This window comes from Cucurbita pepo, chromosome 3 (assembly GCF_057944985.1).
Source record: "Cucurbita pepo subsp. pepo isolate OVF chromosome 3, ASM5794498v1, whole genome shotgun sequence".
NCBI classification, from domain to species: Eukaryota; Viridiplantae; Streptophyta; class Magnoliopsida; order Cucurbitales; family Cucurbitaceae; genus Cucurbita; species Cucurbita pepo.
In genome coordinates this window covers 16,054,488-16,074,364 of record NC_141800.1, presented here as the reverse complement: position 1 = coordinate 16,074,364, position 19,877 = coordinate 16,054,488, and the positions used below count along the sequence as shown (strand labels likewise).

The 19,877-nt window shown below is 36.3% G+C and overlaps 3 protein-coding genes across 6 annotated transcripts; 1 reads left to right on the top strand and 2 right to left on the bottom strand.

Annotated features, from left to right (window-relative positions):
- Positions 1–10: 10 nt before the first annotated feature.
- Positions 11–2,335, bottom strand: LOC111790821 (transcription termination factor MTERF15, mitochondrial-like). Its single transcript, XM_087122376.1, has 2 exons — positions 1,238–2,335; positions 11–146 (listed from the first exon to the last, which is right to left on the bottom strand). Exon 1 carries the CDS (start codon positions 2,333–2,335, stop codon positions 1,241–1,243), a length of 1,095 nt encoding a protein of 364 aa, XP_086978502.1. The 3' UTR covers positions 11–146; positions 1,238–1,240.
- A 149-nt stretch (positions 2,336–2,484) lies between these two features.
- Positions 2,485–5,149, bottom strand: LOC111790820 (transcription termination factor MTERF15, mitochondrial-like). 2 transcript variants are annotated; one of them, XM_087122377.1, is made up of 2 exons: positions 3,737–5,149; positions 2,485–2,554 (listed from the first exon to the last, which is right to left on the bottom strand). In XM_087122377.1, exon 1 carries the CDS (start codon positions 4,833–4,835, stop codon positions 3,747–3,749), a length of 1,089 nt encoding a protein of 362 aa, XP_086978503.1. In that variant the 5' UTR covers positions 4,836–5,149; the 3' UTR covers positions 2,485–2,554; positions 3,737–3,746. The 2 variants fall into 2 exon arrangements, with proteins under 2 accessions (XP_086978503.1, XP_086978504.1); XM_087122378.1 differs by having other exon boundaries at positions 2,489–2,557.
- Positions 5,150–5,437: 288 nt separating this feature from the next.
- LOC111790818 (protein ALWAYS EARLY 3) lies at positions 5,438–19,877 on the top strand. Of its 3 annotated transcripts, none has more exons than XM_023671887.2 (20): positions 5,438–5,654; positions 6,363–6,480; positions 6,947–7,045; positions 7,325–7,387; positions 7,936–8,013; positions 9,354–9,543; positions 9,814–10,079; positions 10,172–10,520; positions 11,189–11,266; positions 12,075–12,292; positions 12,405–12,464; positions 14,151–14,474; positions 14,553–14,731; positions 14,827–15,109; positions 15,433–15,663; positions 17,505–17,666; positions 18,043–18,186; positions 18,266–18,454; positions 18,871–19,167; positions 19,507–19,877. In XM_023671887.2, the coding sequence occupies exons 2-20, from the start codon at positions 6,376–6,378 to the stop codon at positions 19,669–19,671; spliced, it is 3,480 nt and encodes a 1,159-aa protein (XP_023527655.2). In that variant the 5' UTR covers positions 5,438–5,654; positions 6,363–6,375; the 3' UTR covers positions 19,672–19,877. The 3 variants fall into 3 exon arrangements, with proteins under 3 accessions (XP_023527655.2, XP_023527654.2, XP_023527656.2); XM_023671886.2 differs by having other exon boundaries at positions 9,342–9,543; XM_023671888.2 differs by lacking the exon at positions 6,363–6,480 and having other exon boundaries at positions 9,342–9,543.

Sequence of the window (19,877 nt, the reverse complement as noted above, 5' to 3'; positions counted from 1 at the left end):
TGTGAAAACGTGAGCGGAAAGAAAACCTGCTTCCTCTTGAGAAGACGAATCGTAGAAACACGAATGCCTCGCAAGCGTAACGAATAATGAAAACGGGAGGCGGAGGAGTGACAGCGAGCGGCGGGAAGGGGATTATGAGAGAATGGCTGCAGGAAAGAATAGGCGGCGGGTTAGGGTTTCAAGGGTAAATTACATTTTAAAACATAAGCATATATACGATCATGAAGACTAAATATAGGATTAATTGATTTTTTTTTTTTTTAAAAAAATGTAATTACCATATTCTAAGTTGAATTTATTTAAATATTATTTTACAATATAATATATATTAAAATGTAATTGCCATATACTCTGATTTTCTTTTGAGTTATCCTATACAACTGACGGGTACTCGAAGACGATTTTGGTTGAAATATTGCTGTGTTTCTTCTAAGCAGTGTTTTTCTATTTCGAGTTTTTGTATGCTGGATCATTCGGTAAAGGAAACAACTGCTGATTTTTCTTTTGTAAATCAGCTGCTTTATTTTTCTCGTTTAAACTCGTGCTTTCACAAATAACTGTTCTCGCTCTAAAAGTATGGTTTCAATGACGAGAATTTTCTGTGAATGTAAGTGCCGGACTAGTACTTCAATGGATATTAAATCAGTGTGATAAAACATGTCTATAGTGGACTTGATGCTCCTCAACTTCAACCACGTCATAATCAAGAAATCAAGAAAGTCCAGAAGTGTTACCAAGCGGTTATCTTCTGCTAATGAGGCCTTCTCAAGTAAATATGTGGAAGATGCTAGCAAAAGCAAAAGGTATGTATGATGCTTCCTAGTTTCAATTTAGAACTTAAGTTGCTATTTTGGTTGGAGAGTCGTTGCTATTTTGGTCTGTCGACTCTCCAACTGAGACGATATCTCAAGTTCCCCTCTCCGACTGATATGATATCTCACATAAATAGAGTAGGTAACATATCAACTAGAAACACTAGTTAGAATTATCATACAATCAACTGGAATAAAGCATCAACTGGAATAAAGCCAAAAGCCAAAAGCTAGTTTAGACATATTTGAATCCTCTGACTCCACTTTATTATTGTTACAACGTGCTATAGTCAATTCAGCTCAACCCATCTAAATAGCAGCCAATACAGCAAAAGCTCTTGAACATACATCAATTTTAGATATCAATAGACATATGAACAAGCAAAACAGGTAAAAATATTAACATTTAGAGAAGGAGATTGAACCTGCTATCTCTTAGCATCCTCCAATTTCTCTTTATACAACTTCAACAATCCAGGAATCAGCTTCTTATGAGGGTCGATGAATTTGTCTAAGAATCGGTTTTCAGCAGACTCAAACAAAAAAGGAAGTTTCACATCTTTCTTAATCAAACCCTTTGACAGCAAAACTTGATAAACAGAGCCTCTTGGCACAATCCTCTTCTTTAAACTAAGTGAAATCAGAGCAGGTCGCTTTGCAATGTATGAAGGATCAGATCCAATCTTGTTCACAAAGAAATCCATTACACCATTGATCTTGTCCTCGGAAACCATCATACACCATGGATGCCTTCGAAAAGCGAAGAGAATCTCTTCTTCAGGCCATCCCCATTTCTTGTAAACTTCAACTTTTTTTCTCCATGTAGATTTGCTCATTGCTCGCATGGCAAAAACAGCGAGAACAAAATTCAGTCGCAGAGGATTGAATCCCATTTCCTTAACTTCCTCCACAATCTCCTTGAATCGGACGGTGTTTACCAAGAACACTCGTGGTTGGTACTCAAGAATGGTTGCAATTTTGGAATCAGGGACTCCAATTTGTATCAGAGTTTCAACATTTGGACGAGCATAAATTTGGAGATCCCAAGTGAGAATACCTAAAAACCGTTTTATGGATGCGATAGTCTTCTCCTCAGTTTGAAGTAGCGCTTGAATGTAATCAAAAGCTGGAATGATTTTTCTATCTAAACTTCGCATTAAAATCGAAGGAAAACTACACACTAATTTGGCAATCTCGGGGGAAGAAAGGCCCTTCGATTGAAAGAACAACAATTTTGGCAATAGCGTCTTTTCAGGGTTCGCTGAAAGAACTTGAGGGAATTTCTTGACAAGCTCAGAGATCTGTGTTTTTGAGAATCCATGATTCTCAAAGAACACGATTACAGGCTTCTCATCGTTCTCTGGCTTGACAGAATTAGAATTCGGCGATGCAGATTTTGGAGATGATGCGATCTCAGAAGAAGTCGATGAGTATCTGAGAGATTTCAACGGACTTCCAGAAAATCCGTGAGCAAAGACTGATGATGGCTGCCTGACTACATTGATCCAACGAAGCAACAACATGACTGTGAAAACGCGAGGTAAAGAAAACCTGCTTCCTCTTGAGAAGACGAATCGGAGAAACACGAATGCCTCGCAAGAGTAACGAATAATGAAAACGGGAGGCTGAGGAGTGACAGCGAGCGGCGGGAAAGGGCGAATGCCTCGCAAGAGTATCGAATAATGAAAATGGGAGTCGGAGGAGCGACAGCGAGCGGCGGTAAGGGGATTATGAGAGAATGCCTGCTGGAAAGAATAGGAGGCGGGTTAGGGTTTCAAGGGTAAATTACATTTTAAAACATAAGCATATATACGATCATGAAGACTAAATATAGGATTAATTGATTTAAAAAAAAAATTAAAATGTAATTACCATATACTAAGTTGCATTTATTTAAATATTTATTATTTTATAATAAAATTAAACCCATTTAAATATTATTTTACAATATAATATATATTAAAATGTAATTGCCATATACTCCGATTTTCTTTTTGAGTTATCCTATGCAACTGACGGGGTAGCCGAGCAGGGGAAAAAGGCGATTTTGTTGAGTTTTTGTATGCTGGATGATTCGGTAAAGGAAACAACAACTGCTGATTTTTCTTTCGTAAATCAGCTGCTTTATTTTTCTCGTTTAAACTCGCTTTCACGAATAACTATTCTCGCTCTAAAAGTATGGTTTCTATGAAGAGAATTTTCGGTGAATGTGAGTGCCGGACTGGTACTTCAATAGATATTAAATCAGTGTGCTAAAACATGTCTATAGTGGACTTGATGCTCCTCAACTTCAACCACGTCTTATATGTGTGTTCAGATTGGTAACGCTCATGACCCCGTCAAGAAAGTCCAGAAGTGTTAATAAGCGATTATCTTCGGCTAATGAGGCCTTCTCAAGTAAATACATGGAAGATGCTAGCAAAAGCAAGCAGAAGGTATGGTATGTATGTTCGTGATGGAGGATGACTTATGCAAGATTTATTCGGTCTGTCGACTTTCCATTTGTCTATGTCTGAAAAAAGTATCATGTTTTGGAGTTTCAATTTAGAACTTAAATTGCTATTTTGGTCTGTCGACTCTCCAACCGATCCAACCGATACGATATCTCTCATTCCCCTCTCCAATCGATATGATATCTCACATAAATAGAGTAGGTAATATATCAACTAGAAACACTCCATAAAATTATAATTCAAAATTAGCGGATAAAGCCAAAGCTAGTTTAGACATATTTGAATCCTCTTACTCCACTTTATCATTGTTACAACGTGCTATAGTCAATTCAGCTCAACCCATCATTTAGTTAACAATCTAATAGCAGCCAATTCAGCACAAGCTCTTGAACATACATCAATTTTAGATATCAATAGACATATGAACAAGCAAAACAGGTAGATGTTAATATTTAGAGAAGGAGATTGAACCTGCCATCTCTTAGCATCCCTCCAATTTCTCTTTATACAACTTCAACAATTCAGGAATCAGCTTCTTATGAGGGTCGATGAATTTGTCTAAGAATTGGGTTTCAGTAGCCTCAAACAGGAAAGGAAGATTCACATCTTTCTTAATCAAACCCTTTGACAGCAAAACTTGATAAACAGAGCCTCTTGGCACAATCCTCTTCTTTAAACTATGTGAAATCAGAGCAGGTCGCTTTGCAATGTATGAAATTTCATATCCAATCTTGTTCACAAAGAAATCCATTACACCATTGATCTTGTCCTCGGAAGCCATCATACACCATGGATGCCTTCGAAAAGCGAAGAGAATCTCTTCTTCAGACCATCCCCATTTCTTGTAAATTTCAACTTTTTTTCTCCATGTAGATTTGCTCATTGCTCGCATGGCTAAAACAGCGATAACAAAATTCAGTCGCAGAGGATTGAATCCCATTTCCTTAACTTCCTCTACAATCTCCTTGAATCGGACGGTGTTTATCAAGAACACTCGTGGTTGGTAGTGAAGAATGGTTGCAATGTTGGAATCAGGGACTCCAATTTGTATTAGAGTTTCAACATTGGGACGAGCATAAATTTGGAGATCCCAAGTGAGAAGACAAAAACACCGTTTTATGGATGCGATAGTCTTCTTCTCAGTTTGAAGTAGCTCTTGAATGTAATCAAAAGCTGGAATGATTTTTCTGTCTAAACTTCGCGCTAAAATCGAAGGAAAACTACACACTAATTTGGCAATCTCGGGGGAAGAAAGGCCTTTCGATTGAAAGAACAACAATTTTGGCAATAGCGTCTTTTCGGGGTTCGCTGAAAGAACTTGAGGGAATTTCTTGACAATCTCAGAGATCTGTGTTTTTGAGAATCCATGATTCTCAAAGAGCACGATTACAGGCTTCTCATCGTTCTCTGGCTTGACAGAATTAGAATCCGGCGAAGCAGATTTTGGAGATGATGCGATCACAGAAGAAGTCGATGAGTATCTGAGAGATTTCAACGGACTTTCAGAAAATCCGTGAGCAAAGACTGATGATGGCTGCCTGACTCTAATGATCCGACGAAGCAACAACATGACTGTGAAAACGCGAGGGAAAGAAAACCTGCTTCCTCTTGAGAAGACGAATCGGAGAAACACGAATGCCTCGCAAGAGTAACGAATAAGGAAAACGGGAGGCGGAGGAGTGACAGCGAGCGGCGGGAAAGGGCGAATGCCTCGCAAGAGTATCGAATAATGAAAATGGGAGGCGGAGGAGCGACAGCAAGCGGCGGGGTAGGTGAAAAATGGGAGGCGGAGGAGTGACAGCGAGCGGCGGGAAGGGATTATGAGAGAATGCCTGCAGGAAAGAATAGGAGGCGGGTTAGGGTTTCCAGGGTAAATTACATTTTAAAATATAAGCATATATACGATCATGAAGACTAAATATAAGATTAATTGATTTTTTTAAAAAAAATTAAAATGTAATTGCCATATACTAGTTGAATTTATTTAAGTATTATTATTTTATAATAAAATTCAACCCATTTAAATATTATTTATTTTTAATTTTAATTTATAGCTATGTCAGCCAAATTTAAATAGTTGAACAAAAAAAAATTAAAAAATTAAAAAATTAAAAAATTAAAAAATTAAAAAGATATATAATTACATTTGGTACCAATTTTTTTTTTGTGCAGTACAATAGTTTTGAAGTTTCGCGGTTATGCCCCTCAAATTCCATCGTTCTGCATCTTCTTCCTTCTCTTTGGCTTCATTCTTGTCGACACTCTGGATTTCGTGGCCGTCTTCTTCTTCATTGATTGGTTACTCCACCACTTGAGTTCATGCTCGCAGTGTTTGTTTAATGTTCAGGACCTAGACGTGCTTTGACGGGGAGCAGCCATTTGAAAATCGGTAATAATCTCATTTTTTGCATCTATCTAGGGCTGTTTGTTGACGACGAACATTTTTTTTCTCCTTAATTTTATGTGGATTTTGTTTCTGAGTGAATTGAGCAAGATTTGTATTTCGTTTTCTTCTTGATGTTACATATCTGTAACTCGGTTGAGAATTGAGATCATTTGCTGATACGGTTTTATCTAAGTTCTCTCAAATTCTCTTATTCGTTTTCTTCAATTACTGGAATCTGGAGTGTTATCGCAATTCAAGTGTTGATTTTTTCGTTTCATTCCGGTGTGTTAGTTTTCAGCTAACATGCATTGGGTTACTTTTGACGAATTCGTGTTTCATCGCTACTCCGGTTGCAATGGTTTTCTTTTGAGTTATCCTATGCAACTGACGGGTAGCCGAGCAGGCGAAAAAGGCGATTTTGTTTGAAATATTGCTTTGTTTCTTCTAGGCAGTGTTTTTCTATTTCGAGTTTTTGTATGCTGGATGATTCGGTATTGATTTTTCTTTCGTAAATCAGCTGCTTTATTTTTCTCTTTTAAACTCGTGCTTTCACGAATAACTATTCTCGCTCTAAAAGTAAGGTTTCTATGAAGAGGATTTTCGGTGAATGTAAGTGCCGGACTGGTACTTCAATGGATATTAAATCAGTGTGCTAAAACATTGTGGACTTGATGCTCCTGAACTTCAACCACGTCTTATATGTGTGTTCAGATTGGTAAAGCTCATGGCCCCGTCAAGAAAGTCCAGAAGTGTTAATAAGCGGTTATCTTCTGCTAATGAGGCCTTCTCAAGTAAATACGTGGAAGATGCTAGCAAAAGCAAGCAGAAGGTATGTATGTTCGTGATGGAGGATGACTTGTGCAAGATTTATCCGGTCTGTCGACTTTCCATTTGTCTATATATGAGAAAGTATGATGTTTCATAGTTTCAATTTAGAAGTTAAGTTGCTATTTTGGTCCTGTTACAGGCTATCTTGAAGTAAGTTGCACAGTGTCAGTCTAACTATTATCATAGTTTTCTTGCTGTTAAAGGCTAAATGTCTAAATCACGACCATATTCATATTTACCGATTGTACGGTCGTTAATGTAATGTAAACTCCATTTTCCATTCTTCTATTTTTTTTCTTTTAAATTTTCATCAGTACATCATACTTAGTATGAAATCTAATCTGGAGTCTATGCGACCATTGATTAGTGTTGTCTTAAAATTCTCACTGTGAAAGGAACAGAACACAATAAGTTTGGTTCAGGGTAGTTTTGTAGCCATCTTCTAACCATCTTCTGATTATTTGCAGAAGAGGAAATTTGCTGACCTGTTAGGGCCTCAATGGAGCAAGGATGAGGTTGAGCAGTTCTATGAAGCATATCGTAAATACGGAAAAGATTGGAAGAAGGTTAGTACCAATCTATGGAATGACTATGATAATGATGTTCAAGTGCTGCGAGCCAGTGAATTTCTTTGGCACAGCAGACTTGAGCTGTGTATCTTTAAGTATCATGTCTCAAAATCATGCAATACTTTCTTTTAAAGTTTCTTAAAAATAAGCTTATACTTTAATTTTTTTCGTAGATATTAATTGTAATTTTCTACTGTAGTTGCACCTCATTCTTCAGTCTTAAACAAGTACTAGTTCTGTATTTGGGTTGAAACATTTTTGTCTGGTACTTTGCAGGTAGCTGCTGCAGTAAGGAACCGTTCTACAGAAATGGTCGAGGCCCTTTTCACCATGAATAGGGTAGAGGAAGTCAATCCCATTTATTTTTGTATTGCTACGAATCTTTATATACAAATGGTTTTTCTGGTTAAGTATCCCGTAAACTTGTCCGTCGTATTCCTAGTATCAGGGACCTATATTTTGTTAGTTGTATTCATAGCATACAATCCCATTTACTTCTCTAAATTTATTATCTAATCGTAATGGCACCACTACACCTTTATGTGTTTCACGTGCAATCGCTGATCTCTATTATTGCATACTTTAGGTCTTGAAAATTTTTAGTTGTCATGTACTATTGAGTTTTCTTATATCTGATCAGAGAACCTTTTAGTCCTTGGCCACTTTGATTGTTGTAGCTCTTTTGAAGTTTCACTTACCTAACACAATCTAAATTGGTACTAGATTTATCTTTTCACCATTCCCGAATCATTGTACTTTCTGAAATTCTGGGTTTTGAATTATCTGGCTTTCAAATTGATCGAAAAACTTAAATACTTGAGATTTGGCAATGTCAACACAGTGACACTATCTTGTTATTGTGGTTTTTCTATGCATATTTATTTCAGGCCTATTTATCACTTCCAGAGGGCACTGCTTCAGTTGTTGGGTTAATTGCAATGATGACTGATCACTACAGCGTACTGGTAAGATGTCTGTTCTATCTGTGGGTTCTTTTCTCCCCTTCTTTCTTCTCTTCACCCCAAACAGATCAAATTATTTACTCAATTGAAATTTTTTATTTCATCAATATAAGTTTTGGTTTCCTCAATGTGTTATTTTGGCAATATAAAACTTATTTACCACTGATTCTATCATCCTTTACGTGGTCACATACAGGAAAACAGTAAAATGTCGGTCTAGAAGCAAATGCATGTTGTGGCGTTTGTTTTTGTTTTTGCTTTTTTTTTAAAGCTAATATGCACCAATAAAAACGATGTAAAAGAGGCTTATGAAGACCTTTTAATCTTCCATGCTTTTAAGATTACATAAATGCTCCTGCAAAAAAAAAAAAAAAAAAAAAAAAAAAAAAAAAAAAAAAAAAAGAAAAAAGGAAGAAGAAGAAGAAGAAGAAAGAAGAGAGAAAACAGAAGAAGAAGAAGAAGAAAGAAACAATGCACTATATAAGGATGCTCTTCAATAGGATCTTATTGATATAAAATCATCAGCAAGCATGGGGAGGAATCATTTGTTTGGTTTGCACTTGCAGATTTTTCCTCCTCTAATAGCTCAGGAAGTTCTCATGACCCTACTGCTTTACTAAAAGTAATCCTTCTTTTAGACTGACATAATAAAGAACCGAAATATACACTGAAGTCTGGAAGTGGGAAGGAAATGGATAAACTTTAGAAGGCCTTTTTCCTTTTATTGATTGGAAGATATTTTGGGTGGGTTCCCTCCTTTACTCTCTCAAGGCTTCTTTCCCAGCCTTAATCATGGCGACAGAGTATTGAAGTTTGGAAATTCTGTAAAGGTTTCTTGCTAGACCAAGTTTCATCATATCCAACTATTTGATTAAAAATGTGGAACCTCAAAGTGGGAAAGGAAGTGAAGTTTTTCATATGGACCTTTTCCCAAGCTAGAATCAACACATCGATGAATTGATGAAATTTAGTGAGGGAACATTAGCATCTCTCTCCGGCCCTCCTATTGGTTTGTGCTGTGAAATAGCACAAAAGTTAGAATTAATCTCCTTTAAGTACTTTGTGCTCCTTTTCTGTATTGGGTTCTGGAAATATTTATCAAGCTCACGTGGGACCTGAAAACATTGAAGTATCTTTCCATTCATTGGTTATATATGAAATATAGAAATAGGATTGTTGATGTAGCTTGTATTCCTTCTGCAATATTCGGTTCATTGTATTTTGTTTCTGTATCAGCATATTGAATTTACATGGAAGCTATTTAGTATTGTAAGGCTATTGTTGAGGTCATAGGGTTGTTTTTATGGTCTTCTGAGGTCTAAAATTGATAGATAAATTGCCAGAGAGACAGTGAAAGTGAACAAGAAAGCAATGAGAATTCTGGAGCAAGAAGAAAACCTCAAAAGCGACTGCGTGGAAAGTCACAAAATAACAACTCTAAAGGATTGGATGCACATTTTGGAGATGCTTCACAATCACAGTCATTTCCAACAAATTATGGCTGCCTGTCATTGTTGAAGAAGAGGCGTTCTGGTAGGAAATGTCTCAAATTTCTCTCTTAGGTGATTTAGGTTTTCTTACTTGTCCTTCCTTCTATATCTTAATCTGTGGAGGTGCGATTATTGTATGTTGTTTTATTTTTGGGCACTTGGATGGTAATTTCTGGAGTATTTAACTTCAAAAATCATTTACGGGAAATTGCAGTCATTACACTGTCTGTTATTTAACTTTTAAAATCATTTATGGGAAATTGCTGTCATGTTATCGGATTTGAGTTAGTGATGTTAATGTGGATGGTGTTAGGTATTAAACCTCATGCTGTTGGGAAACGAACTCCACGCGTTCCTGTATCATATTCTTATGATAAAGATAGTAGAGAGAGGTTTTTTTCACCCTCCAGGCACAATAGCAAGCCAAGGGTTGATGATCCAAATGATGATGATGTTGCTCATGAGATAGCTTTAGTTTTAACAGAGGCTTCACAACGAGATGGTTCTCCACAACTTTCACAAACACCAAATCCAAAAATTGAAGGTCATGTACTTTCACCTACCCGAAATGACAGGATGGTAATCATTCATAGCTCTTAGACACATGCTATTGCTTTCTTTACTATTATTTTGAACATGTAAAGTGATCAACTGATAAGTTGGATATTCAGCAAAGTGAATCAGGCATGATGAATACGAAGTTTCGATGTAGTGAAATGGATGAAGGTGGTTGCGAATTAAGCTTAGGAAGCACTGGTGCTGATAATGCGGACTATGACCTGGGGAAAATTTCTCGTGAGATTCAGAGAAAGGGTAAAAGGTACCATGGAAAGAAGCCAGAAGTTGAAGAAAGTATGTACAACCACTTGGATGACATCAAGGAAGCTTGTAGTGGGACTGAAGAGGGACAAAAATCAGGCAGTTTGAGGGGAAAACTTGAAACTGCGGATTTGGATGTAAAATCTGTGAGATCCTCTTTTAAAGGTCCGAGGAAAAGAAGTAAGAAAGCTCTATTTGGAGGTAAGCTGAAAGATATATCTGAATTGGGTTGTCGACCCTTCTTTTTTAGTTTGTATTTATCTGTTTTATTACTTATTTGAGGAGGGTGAATTATTAACTGAGCTATTGTTCTTGATTAAAGTTGTGTCTATTTTCCTTCCTTTTCAATGGTGCATATTCGCTTATGTATGGGATGGTTATGTGAGTTGTGAAAGGGACGGGGGATTATTACTGGAATTTGAATTCTTTGTTCAATTTTTAAAGTAGTTTTTATTTGGTCTGGTGGTCAATGAATTCCTGTTTTCAGAAGCTTTAACAATTTATGGTTTAGTTGCAGCGTTAGCACTCTTGGATACCGAGTTTATTTTAAAATTACTTTATTTGTCACGTCTCATTAGAAGTACTTGGGCCTTTTTTGCTGACTTTTTCATATAAACAAGAAATTAATTGATGGTTGAAGTACGGAATTTTTTTCAAGAATGGAAAGTTCAAATGTCCTATTTGTGCTATTTTTAATTTGAAAACGTGAATTTATATGGTTTTATTTTAAGATGCTGCTTCTAGCCACTATTTCATTAGATATTCAAATGCATGCATGCATTTTTATCTTTCTATTTTTTTGACGTTGTCATAACCGGAGAAGCAAGACTATGTTCATATCTGCATTCTTGTGGTTGTTTTCTGTTCAGATGAATGTTCAGCATTTGATGCACTGCAAACTTTAGCTGATTTGTCTCTAATGATGCCTGACGCAAATGCTGAGACTGGTAAAAGTTATTCTTCAATTAAAATTTATTTTTAGGTTTGTCTCATGAAAGCTAATTATATGACGAGTCTTGGTTTATTTATTTAATTATTATTAAAAAAAAAATTGGTTGTCAACAATTGTTCATTACTTTATGCGTTTCTCTAAGTTGCATGTTTTCCTCTGTCTTCTCTCTTTATAATACTAATGGGGGAAAGCTTACAGAAAGGTATTATATGGAACTGATTTTCTCGAAATATGAAGAAAATGTGATATTGGTAGTCATAAAAATTCAGTAAATAGCGTGCCAGCAAGAGAAAAAAAAAAAAAAAAAGAAGTTAATCAGTATAGCACGTCAGCAATTGCTAGAGGTCAAGTAAGTTGTAGTCTTCAGTTAATTGAAGCTGGGGCTAGCCATAAGTGGGTAGGATGTTGAGTAAATGGAAACTGGTTGCTTGATGACATTTGTGTTACTCGACGTGCATTCATCTGATTTTTATTCCAATGAAGACCCTTGACCTCATCTTATGTTTGGGTTATCATTCTATATTCTGGCATGTTGCGATCTAATATCTAGGATGGCTGCACACATTTGATTTAATCAATAAACTTTGGGCACATCCTCTATGTTCAAACTCTCCAGCTTGTTACTAAATAAATGAACTGCAATTCAATCGAATCACCTTAAATTTATCAGATGAAATTAAATTTGGTGGCTTTCAAATTGATTCTTTGTTTTGTGATTCTCAGTATCTATTCCTCCCCCTTCCCCTTCCTCCCCAAACTATGAGAGTGATGATGATCATAATCTTTTCGTTTCTCTTTATTAGAGCCTTCTGCAAAGGTTAAAGAGGAAAATCTTGATGTCATGCACAAGTCTAAAATAAAAGGGAATCATTCAGTTGCTGGAGCTGAAATCTCTGCTCTCAAAACATCTAAAAAGGGAAAAGCTTTTGGCAATAATGTTGGTCCTATTCTGGAATCTGAGAGAATTCAAGGATCCAATAACGGTAATCGAAAAAGGAAACTGAAGTCTTCTCCATTTAAGGTAAGGATGGATTGCAAGCATAATTTTTCTGGTTCTAAATTGCTGCTATATCTTTTAAATCATTTGTCTGTTGCGGAATAAATTTTGACAATATGGAAATTTATGGTCACAGATCTCAGCTAAAGATGAAGTTAACAGTGATTCTCGTGTTGGTGACACTCTGAAAATCAAGGTGTGGCTCCTATTTGGTCATTGTTTTAAAAGAGTACCCATCCTATTCTATCTTAATACTTTATTCTTGATATGAACAAGGAAATTCAAATGAACTCACATTTTGAATGAGTGAATTTAGTTATCCTATTTATAGTCCTTTTTTCTTTTTGAACATGAATCTATTGATGGATGAAAAGATAGAAAAATGTTCTTCAGGCTCTCAAAGGGAGTGAAAAGAAAACCAAACAACCAAACAAAGTAAAAGTCTCAAGATATTCAATGTTCTTAAACATTGAAGAAGAAAATGCCTTAGAAGATCTCAACAAGCCAAAGAGCCAAAGCAAACCACTTCGGCCTGTGTGGTTTTCAAACCGACAAGTGAAACTGATTAGATTACAAAAAAATTTGAAGTATCTACTACGGCAACCCCTCACTCTCATGAATAGAAAGTTTATTGTAATTAAATTTTGAACTCTCAAGTTTCCAATCCCTCAAGTGAGGGAGAGTGTTAACAATATAATTAACTTTATCAACCCATCCGCTTATAGTTTTGGATTAATTGGTGGTTTTGCTTGTCCGAATTTTTTTTATTGGAAGTTAAGAAAACTTACAAAAGGAAGATGACAAGGGATCAACCCTACTAAAACTGATTGGATTACTAATGATTTTATAGTTACTGTTCATCAAGCTAATCTGCAAAGGCTATCACCTTAGGCCCTATTCGTTTTTTCAATGAGGTAAATGAAATTCTACTTCAGGAAAACATTTAACAGCTACTCTAGGAAGTCACAAGTCATGCCAACATGAGCTCAGCTTAACAGTTAAAGTATCCCTACTCTTCTAAGTGGTTGAGGGTCTAATCTCCACCGATGATCTTACATTCTAATAAAAAAGAAGTCATAAGTCATAGAACACCTAAGAATATCTGGCTCAGCAACGTTCCAACACTTTAGAATGCCACTGCAAAACCATAGACTCTGGAGCATTTTTGTTTCCAAGCTATCGAGAGTAATCCATACTTCTAAATCATCAAATAGCCGTATGAAAATGGAATCTTCTTGCAGAGATGGGATCCCAAAATAACACTTGAAAAATGAATCTATGTCCTATCTTTCTGGAGTACACCATTGACAACATTTTTACAATATTAACCACTTCCATCTTAACATGCTAGTCATGAGGATATTAGTGTCACCATCAGACTTAAGTTTTGAAATGAGTCTTCTCTCTTCTAGCATTGACAACTTTGTGGAAGTAGGCATTCCAATTGAGATTAATAGAAAAATGTTGCAGCTACCATTTTTTTTGGTGTAGGCCACTCCAACAAGAGACCGTGAATGATACTAAGTCACAGAATATGTAAGAAAAGAGTTATTCTCTCTGAAAATGTACTGATTTGTTTCCACCCATGTAAGCCTCATAAAAACTCTAAATGCAATGCACACATTTAAAGAATCTAGCCTCATTTTTAAACCACCAAATGGACAGGGCTTGAACTACCAATCCTTAGTATGACTAGGACAGTAAGTAGAAACCCTAAAAGAGTTCATTTCTCCTTTGTGTTTACTTCGTAGATTTTGATTTTCCATTGTCTTGTATGTTTTTAGTAAAGGCTCTATGTTAAGAATTTTGTTTGCAAATGGCTCTTGCACCTGTACACTTCGTCACCTCCCCCCCAATTTCATAGTTTTTTATTTTGTTTTAGGCTGCAGATGAAGCAAAAAGTTCTGTTGGTAAAGTTAAGCGTTCGCCTCATAATGCTGGGCTTGCAAAGTCTGGAAAATTATCAAAACCTCTAGATCATCACTCATCTTCCAGTACCGATCATAAAAGAGAAGATGGTGACTATGCTTTATCCACAGCACAAGTTCCATCAACTAATCCAATCAGCTTACCTACTGAAGTAAGGAGCAGGCGGAAGATGAACCTGTGGAAGTCACAAAGAGATTCAAAGATTTCAGATAACACTTCGATTGATCGACTTAATAGACCTGCTCAATCAACAGATGATAGACCAAATGATCTCAAGGTTAAATATTTATGGTCATGACATTTTTTCTTGGATTCTGGATTCTGTATCATATACTGTGTATGTTTATAATTGCAGGAGCAGCATTCTAATTGTCTATCTTGGCATAAATTGCGTAGATGGTGTGTTTATGAGTGGTTCTATAGTGCAATTGATTTCCCATGGTTTGCCAAATGTGAGTTCGTAGAGTACTTAAATCACGTTGGATTAGGTCATATTCCTAGATTGACACGTGTCGAGTGGGGTGTTATTCGAAGGTATTTTCTCTCAACTTGTCCATTTTGTATCCCGTTAACTCATTTGGAGACATTTTCTATAGAAGGCCAAATTTTCTAGTTCTGCCTTGATTCAGTTCCCTTGGGAGGCCACGGAGATTCTCTGCTCAATTCTTGAAGGAAGAAAAACAGAAGCTAAATCAATATAGGGAATCTGTTAGGAAACACTATGCTGAACTTTGTGCAGGCACAAGGGAAGGACTTCCAACTGATTTAGCTCGGCCATTATCTGTTGGACAGCGTGTTATTGCCATTCATCCAAAAACAAGAGAGATCCATGATGGAAGTGTACTTACTGTTGATTATAGCAGGTGTCGTGTTCAATTTGACCGGCCTGAACTTGGGGTTGAATTTGTGATGGTAATTATGTTTTCATGCGTGGTTTATTTTTATAGCATCTTATTTGTTCATTTGAGAATTGAGACTGCTGTAGATCTTTACAATTTCATATGGGCGTTTTCATCCTCAAGTGCTAAAGATTCCCAATTAAAACAACTGTTTAAACTACATGTTAGAATTACAAAGCCACTGTTTCCTGCACGATTTGTTAATTTTAGACGATGATCATGGGCATTACACTTTGTTGACCATTGGTATTCTTTGCCACGGAAATCACTTTTTATTGATTGTTTTATATTTAGTTATGTATGGCACTGTTTATATTTGTCTTCTTCATCACACAGGATATCGAGTGTATGCCTTTAAATCCAGTTGAAAACATGCCTGCAAATTTGTCAAGACATGGTGTGACACTTGGTAAAATATTTGGGAACCTCAACGAGGTCAAGATTAATGGCTTACTGAATGAGGCGAAGATTGAAGAATATATGAAATCAACCAGTAATGATAAACTTGATAGCACTGATGGTTCTGTGTTTGTTTCCCCCATCAACAAATTAATTAAACAAGCAAAGGTTAGTATTCTGTTGTTTTTTTAATTATATGATACGGGTTAGAAACTTATTTTGTGCCCATTTCTCCACCAGTCATCACATAAGCATGCTAGTATGAAACTAGAAGGTTGCAAAGGTCATATTTTCATTAATATAGAATTATAGATTATGTAATAGGATTCTTTTTTCTACATTTTAGACATGGATAATTGGATTCCATTATATGCATGCTTTGAACTGGAAGAGCTGAATGTCACTGATAGAACTCCATCAAATATAGGCAATTTGACCTTACCTAGAACTTTTAGAGGAATTCATTAGAATCAAGTATTCTTGCAGATGATGTCCATGAAGCATTCCAAACACCATGCTAAGAAAGTTACAAAAAAAAAACCCTTCTAAGTTGTACAAAAAGAATTTAGATTGTTGTTACTAAGAGCACATAAAATTTGTGCCAAGAGTTAAGAGCAATAAAAAGGAGAATATGCAAAAATTGACAAAAGGATTTGTGTAGTCGTCAAAGATTCTACTGGTCATTTGAAGCGATCAATGTCAAGACTTAAGAGAAGGCTCGGATATCATGTAGTCATAGAGTTTTCTCCTCTTTTGAAGGGGTCATCAACCTAATTGAGGAGGCTGTTCATGTTTAGGGAAAGAGCAGTGTGCCAATTGCAGTTGAGAACCGTGAAATTCCAAAATAGTTAGGAAAACGGTAATTTAAGAGAAATAACTTTGTAGAGGAAGAGAAGGTTGCAAGCTCTCCAGCAAAAGGAGGGTCAAAGAGGTGGGCCTGAAAGGGGGAGTTATCTCCTAAAGTCTTCATTTGTTTAAATAGGTCCACAAGGAAGTAAGAATCTGGGTGAGGGGTGGGGGCACTGGCTTCAAGGTTAGTGTTCCTCCTAACGAGGAATAGAAGGGCATTCCTCATGGGACGAGTAGCCGTTTAGGGGAACTTGGGGTTGTTAGTGGGTGGAAAAACGTCAAGCCAAATGACAAATTATCTTAATATCCATCTTTTCCTTGGAGGAGGGTTTTTTTTCTTTCTCTTCTTTTGGGATAGAAGACTTTTTGAGGACAAAATTTTGAATTAGGTAATTGGGAGTTACGAAAATATGTTCTATGGACAATGTAAATCATAAAGGACTTAGAATACGTTCAAGTCATGGCAGACATCTACATAGGGATTGATTATCATATGGGTCCAGTTGGTAACTAAATGTAGTAGGGCCAAACAGTCATTCCATAATAATTTAGTTAGAAACTGAATTGCCAGGCACCAATCAGTACTGGACAGGGTTTATTATCAATGAGAATGTATTGGTATTTTCTTCTCTTTCTAGCGGTGATTGTCTGCAAGAACGCTGTACTCTTTTGGTTTGATCTCTTATCTTTAAGAGATAAGACCTTATCTCATAATTTTGTTCATTGGCCACTTTTATTTCTCTCCTTTAGTTGGACCTAGTTGGATAAGTTCTTCTGTACCTATTCCATTGTATATACATTTATAATCTACGTCAGGTGAAGGTCTTTTATATTATGATTTCTAATCCTCCTAGATATTCTTCAGTCATTTATATTATGATTTCTGATCCCCCGAGATATTCTTCAGTCATTTATATTATGATTTCTGATCCCCCTAGATATTCTTCAGTCATTCCGCTGACTAATTCACTTAGTTCCATGGATAACAAAGACTCATCTTAATACTGGGGTTTTGGGATGACTGAGTTTGACATAAAAATGCTTACTCTACAATAATGCCAAGGCATTATCATTGACCTGCCTTGATGTAGAACATCTACAGAGTATTCGATCCTTAATTTCAAGAATTTTATAACTGATAAGGAGTTGTTCGTGGCCAGGTTGACCTTGGGTGCTCTAATCTACAAGCTAAATTTGGGCTTAGTGAGACTGTCGGTATTCAACAGGAGGCAAGTTCCCAATCTTCTGCCCTTGCTCAAATTCAAGCAAAAGAAGCTGATGTTCATGCGCTTTCTGAATTGTCACGTGCACTTAGCAAGAAGGTAGTACATTATATTAGCTTCATATTATCAACTTTATGTAAGGATTTTGATTGTAAGAAATCAACTGTGTTATACTGCAGTATCAAAGAGAAATTAAAATTCGAGAGGATTATCTCTCTCCTATGTCCCACAATGGATTAATTCCCAAAACTTTGCATACCTCCAATCTTCCTAACTACCTCCGTTTGACCCTAACTAATTACCATTATTCATTAATAGTATCTTAATAATATTCACAATATATTGTCTTTAATATTCTAACACTTCATTTATCCTACGCTGGTGGAGACTAGGTTGAAAGGCAGAACTCTATTTTGCTAACCTTAACCTCAAATTCGAATGTCTTTTAACCTGACCGATACATGCTGAAATTTAGGAGGTGGTAGTGTCTGAATTGAAGCGCTTGAATGATGAGGTGTTGGAAAACCAAATAAATGGAGACAACTTGCTCAAGGATTCAGAGAACTTTAAGAAGCAATATGCTGCTGTGCTATTACAGTTGAATGAAGTTAATGAACAGGCAGGAGTTTTGATGAACCCATTTCCAGTTTCATCCCTTTTTTTTTTATTCAATTGCTTATTTTTCTCAGTATGTATAGGTTTCCTCTGCTTTGTATTGCTTGAGGCAGCGCAATACATATCAAGGGACTTTACCATTGATGTTCCTCAAGCCAGTGCAGGATATGGGCGACTCTTGCTCTCATGCTCAAGAACCCAGTTCCCATGTGGCTGAAATTGTGGGAAGTTCCAGAGCAAAGGCTCAAACAATGATCGATGAGGCAATGCAGGTTTAATCTTTACTATTGTCTAACCATTTTGAGCATCGGCTGGTTGGTCTTTAGAAATTACAAGTACTCTATCTTGCGCGGGATGTCAATGTCAAAAAATGGACATGCTTGTCTAATCGATTGTTAAGTCTATTAGTTTGAACAGAGCTATTAAATATTAAAGAATTTAGTAGCATGAATTAGTTCTAATATAACAAACTAATAGATCGCATAAATCAAATTTCTATAAGAAAGATCTATAAAGCAAAAACACAGATTTATGGATTTATATTTTAATCTTTACATTTGTAAAGTTTCGTCAATTTGTTGAAAGCGTCCAAGTTCTAAATGCATCCTTCAGAGTCCATGTTGGAGATCTCTTTTCCTCTAGATTTTGTGCCTCCTCTGACTTCATCCACTGTTAACAATCATTTCAGGCAATTCTAGCTCTGAAAAAAGGAGAAAGTAATTTGGAGAATATTGAAGAAGCCATTGATTTTGTAAGTAATAGACTCTCAGTGGATGATTTGGCCTTGACAACTGTGAGATCAACAGCTGCAGATACTAGTAATTCCCCTCCAGTATCTCAGAATCATTTCAACGTGTGTACATCAAACCCATCTATTGCTGATCATGTAGTTGGTCCCAAGTCCAATGGCCTATCCGACAAGACTGAAGTGGAGATCCCTTCAGAACTTATTGCACACTGTGTAGCCACTTTACTCATGATTCAGGTAAATGGAGCCTCATTTCAGTCCTGCTTTGAATTGTGTTTTCTTTCTTGGCATAACGTTGTTGAGCCAATTATCTATGATTCACAGATTTGTTTGGGATTTTCTGTTCTGCATAATTAAGAAAATGATGATTTGGGCTGTTTATTCATCACCAACTGTTTCATACAGTTCAAATTACCAGAGATGGAGGGTTATACTGTTGTGATCTTGCATAATATTGGTTGTGAATCATGTAAATAATAGTCAACTATGAACTTTTGGGCCGTTTGGTTCTTCTACTCATGCATGATGATATTAATTTTAGATCTCCAAATCCTGATTGTTGCTAAAAACATGCAGAAATGCACAGAAAGACAGTTTCCACCATCTGATGTTGCTCAGGTATTGGATTCTGCCGTCAGTGGTTTGCAGCCTTGTTGTCCTCAGAACCTTCCACTATATGCGGAGATCCAGAAATGCATGGGAATTATAAGGAGCCAGATACTCGCGCTCATACCCACATAGGTTCGAATCTACTTCCCTTGTATTAAAACAAATTGAAATCGTGAGTAAATACGTCCTAGATAATATATTTTGGCCTCACTTTTTGAATTATAAATGTGTATCTCCTTGGCTATCAGTTTTCTTTGTTCACTGTACCATAGACTGGAATTATGTATAAATCATTATAGTTTGAGCAAAATGTAGTTTCATTGAATGAATTCACTCCA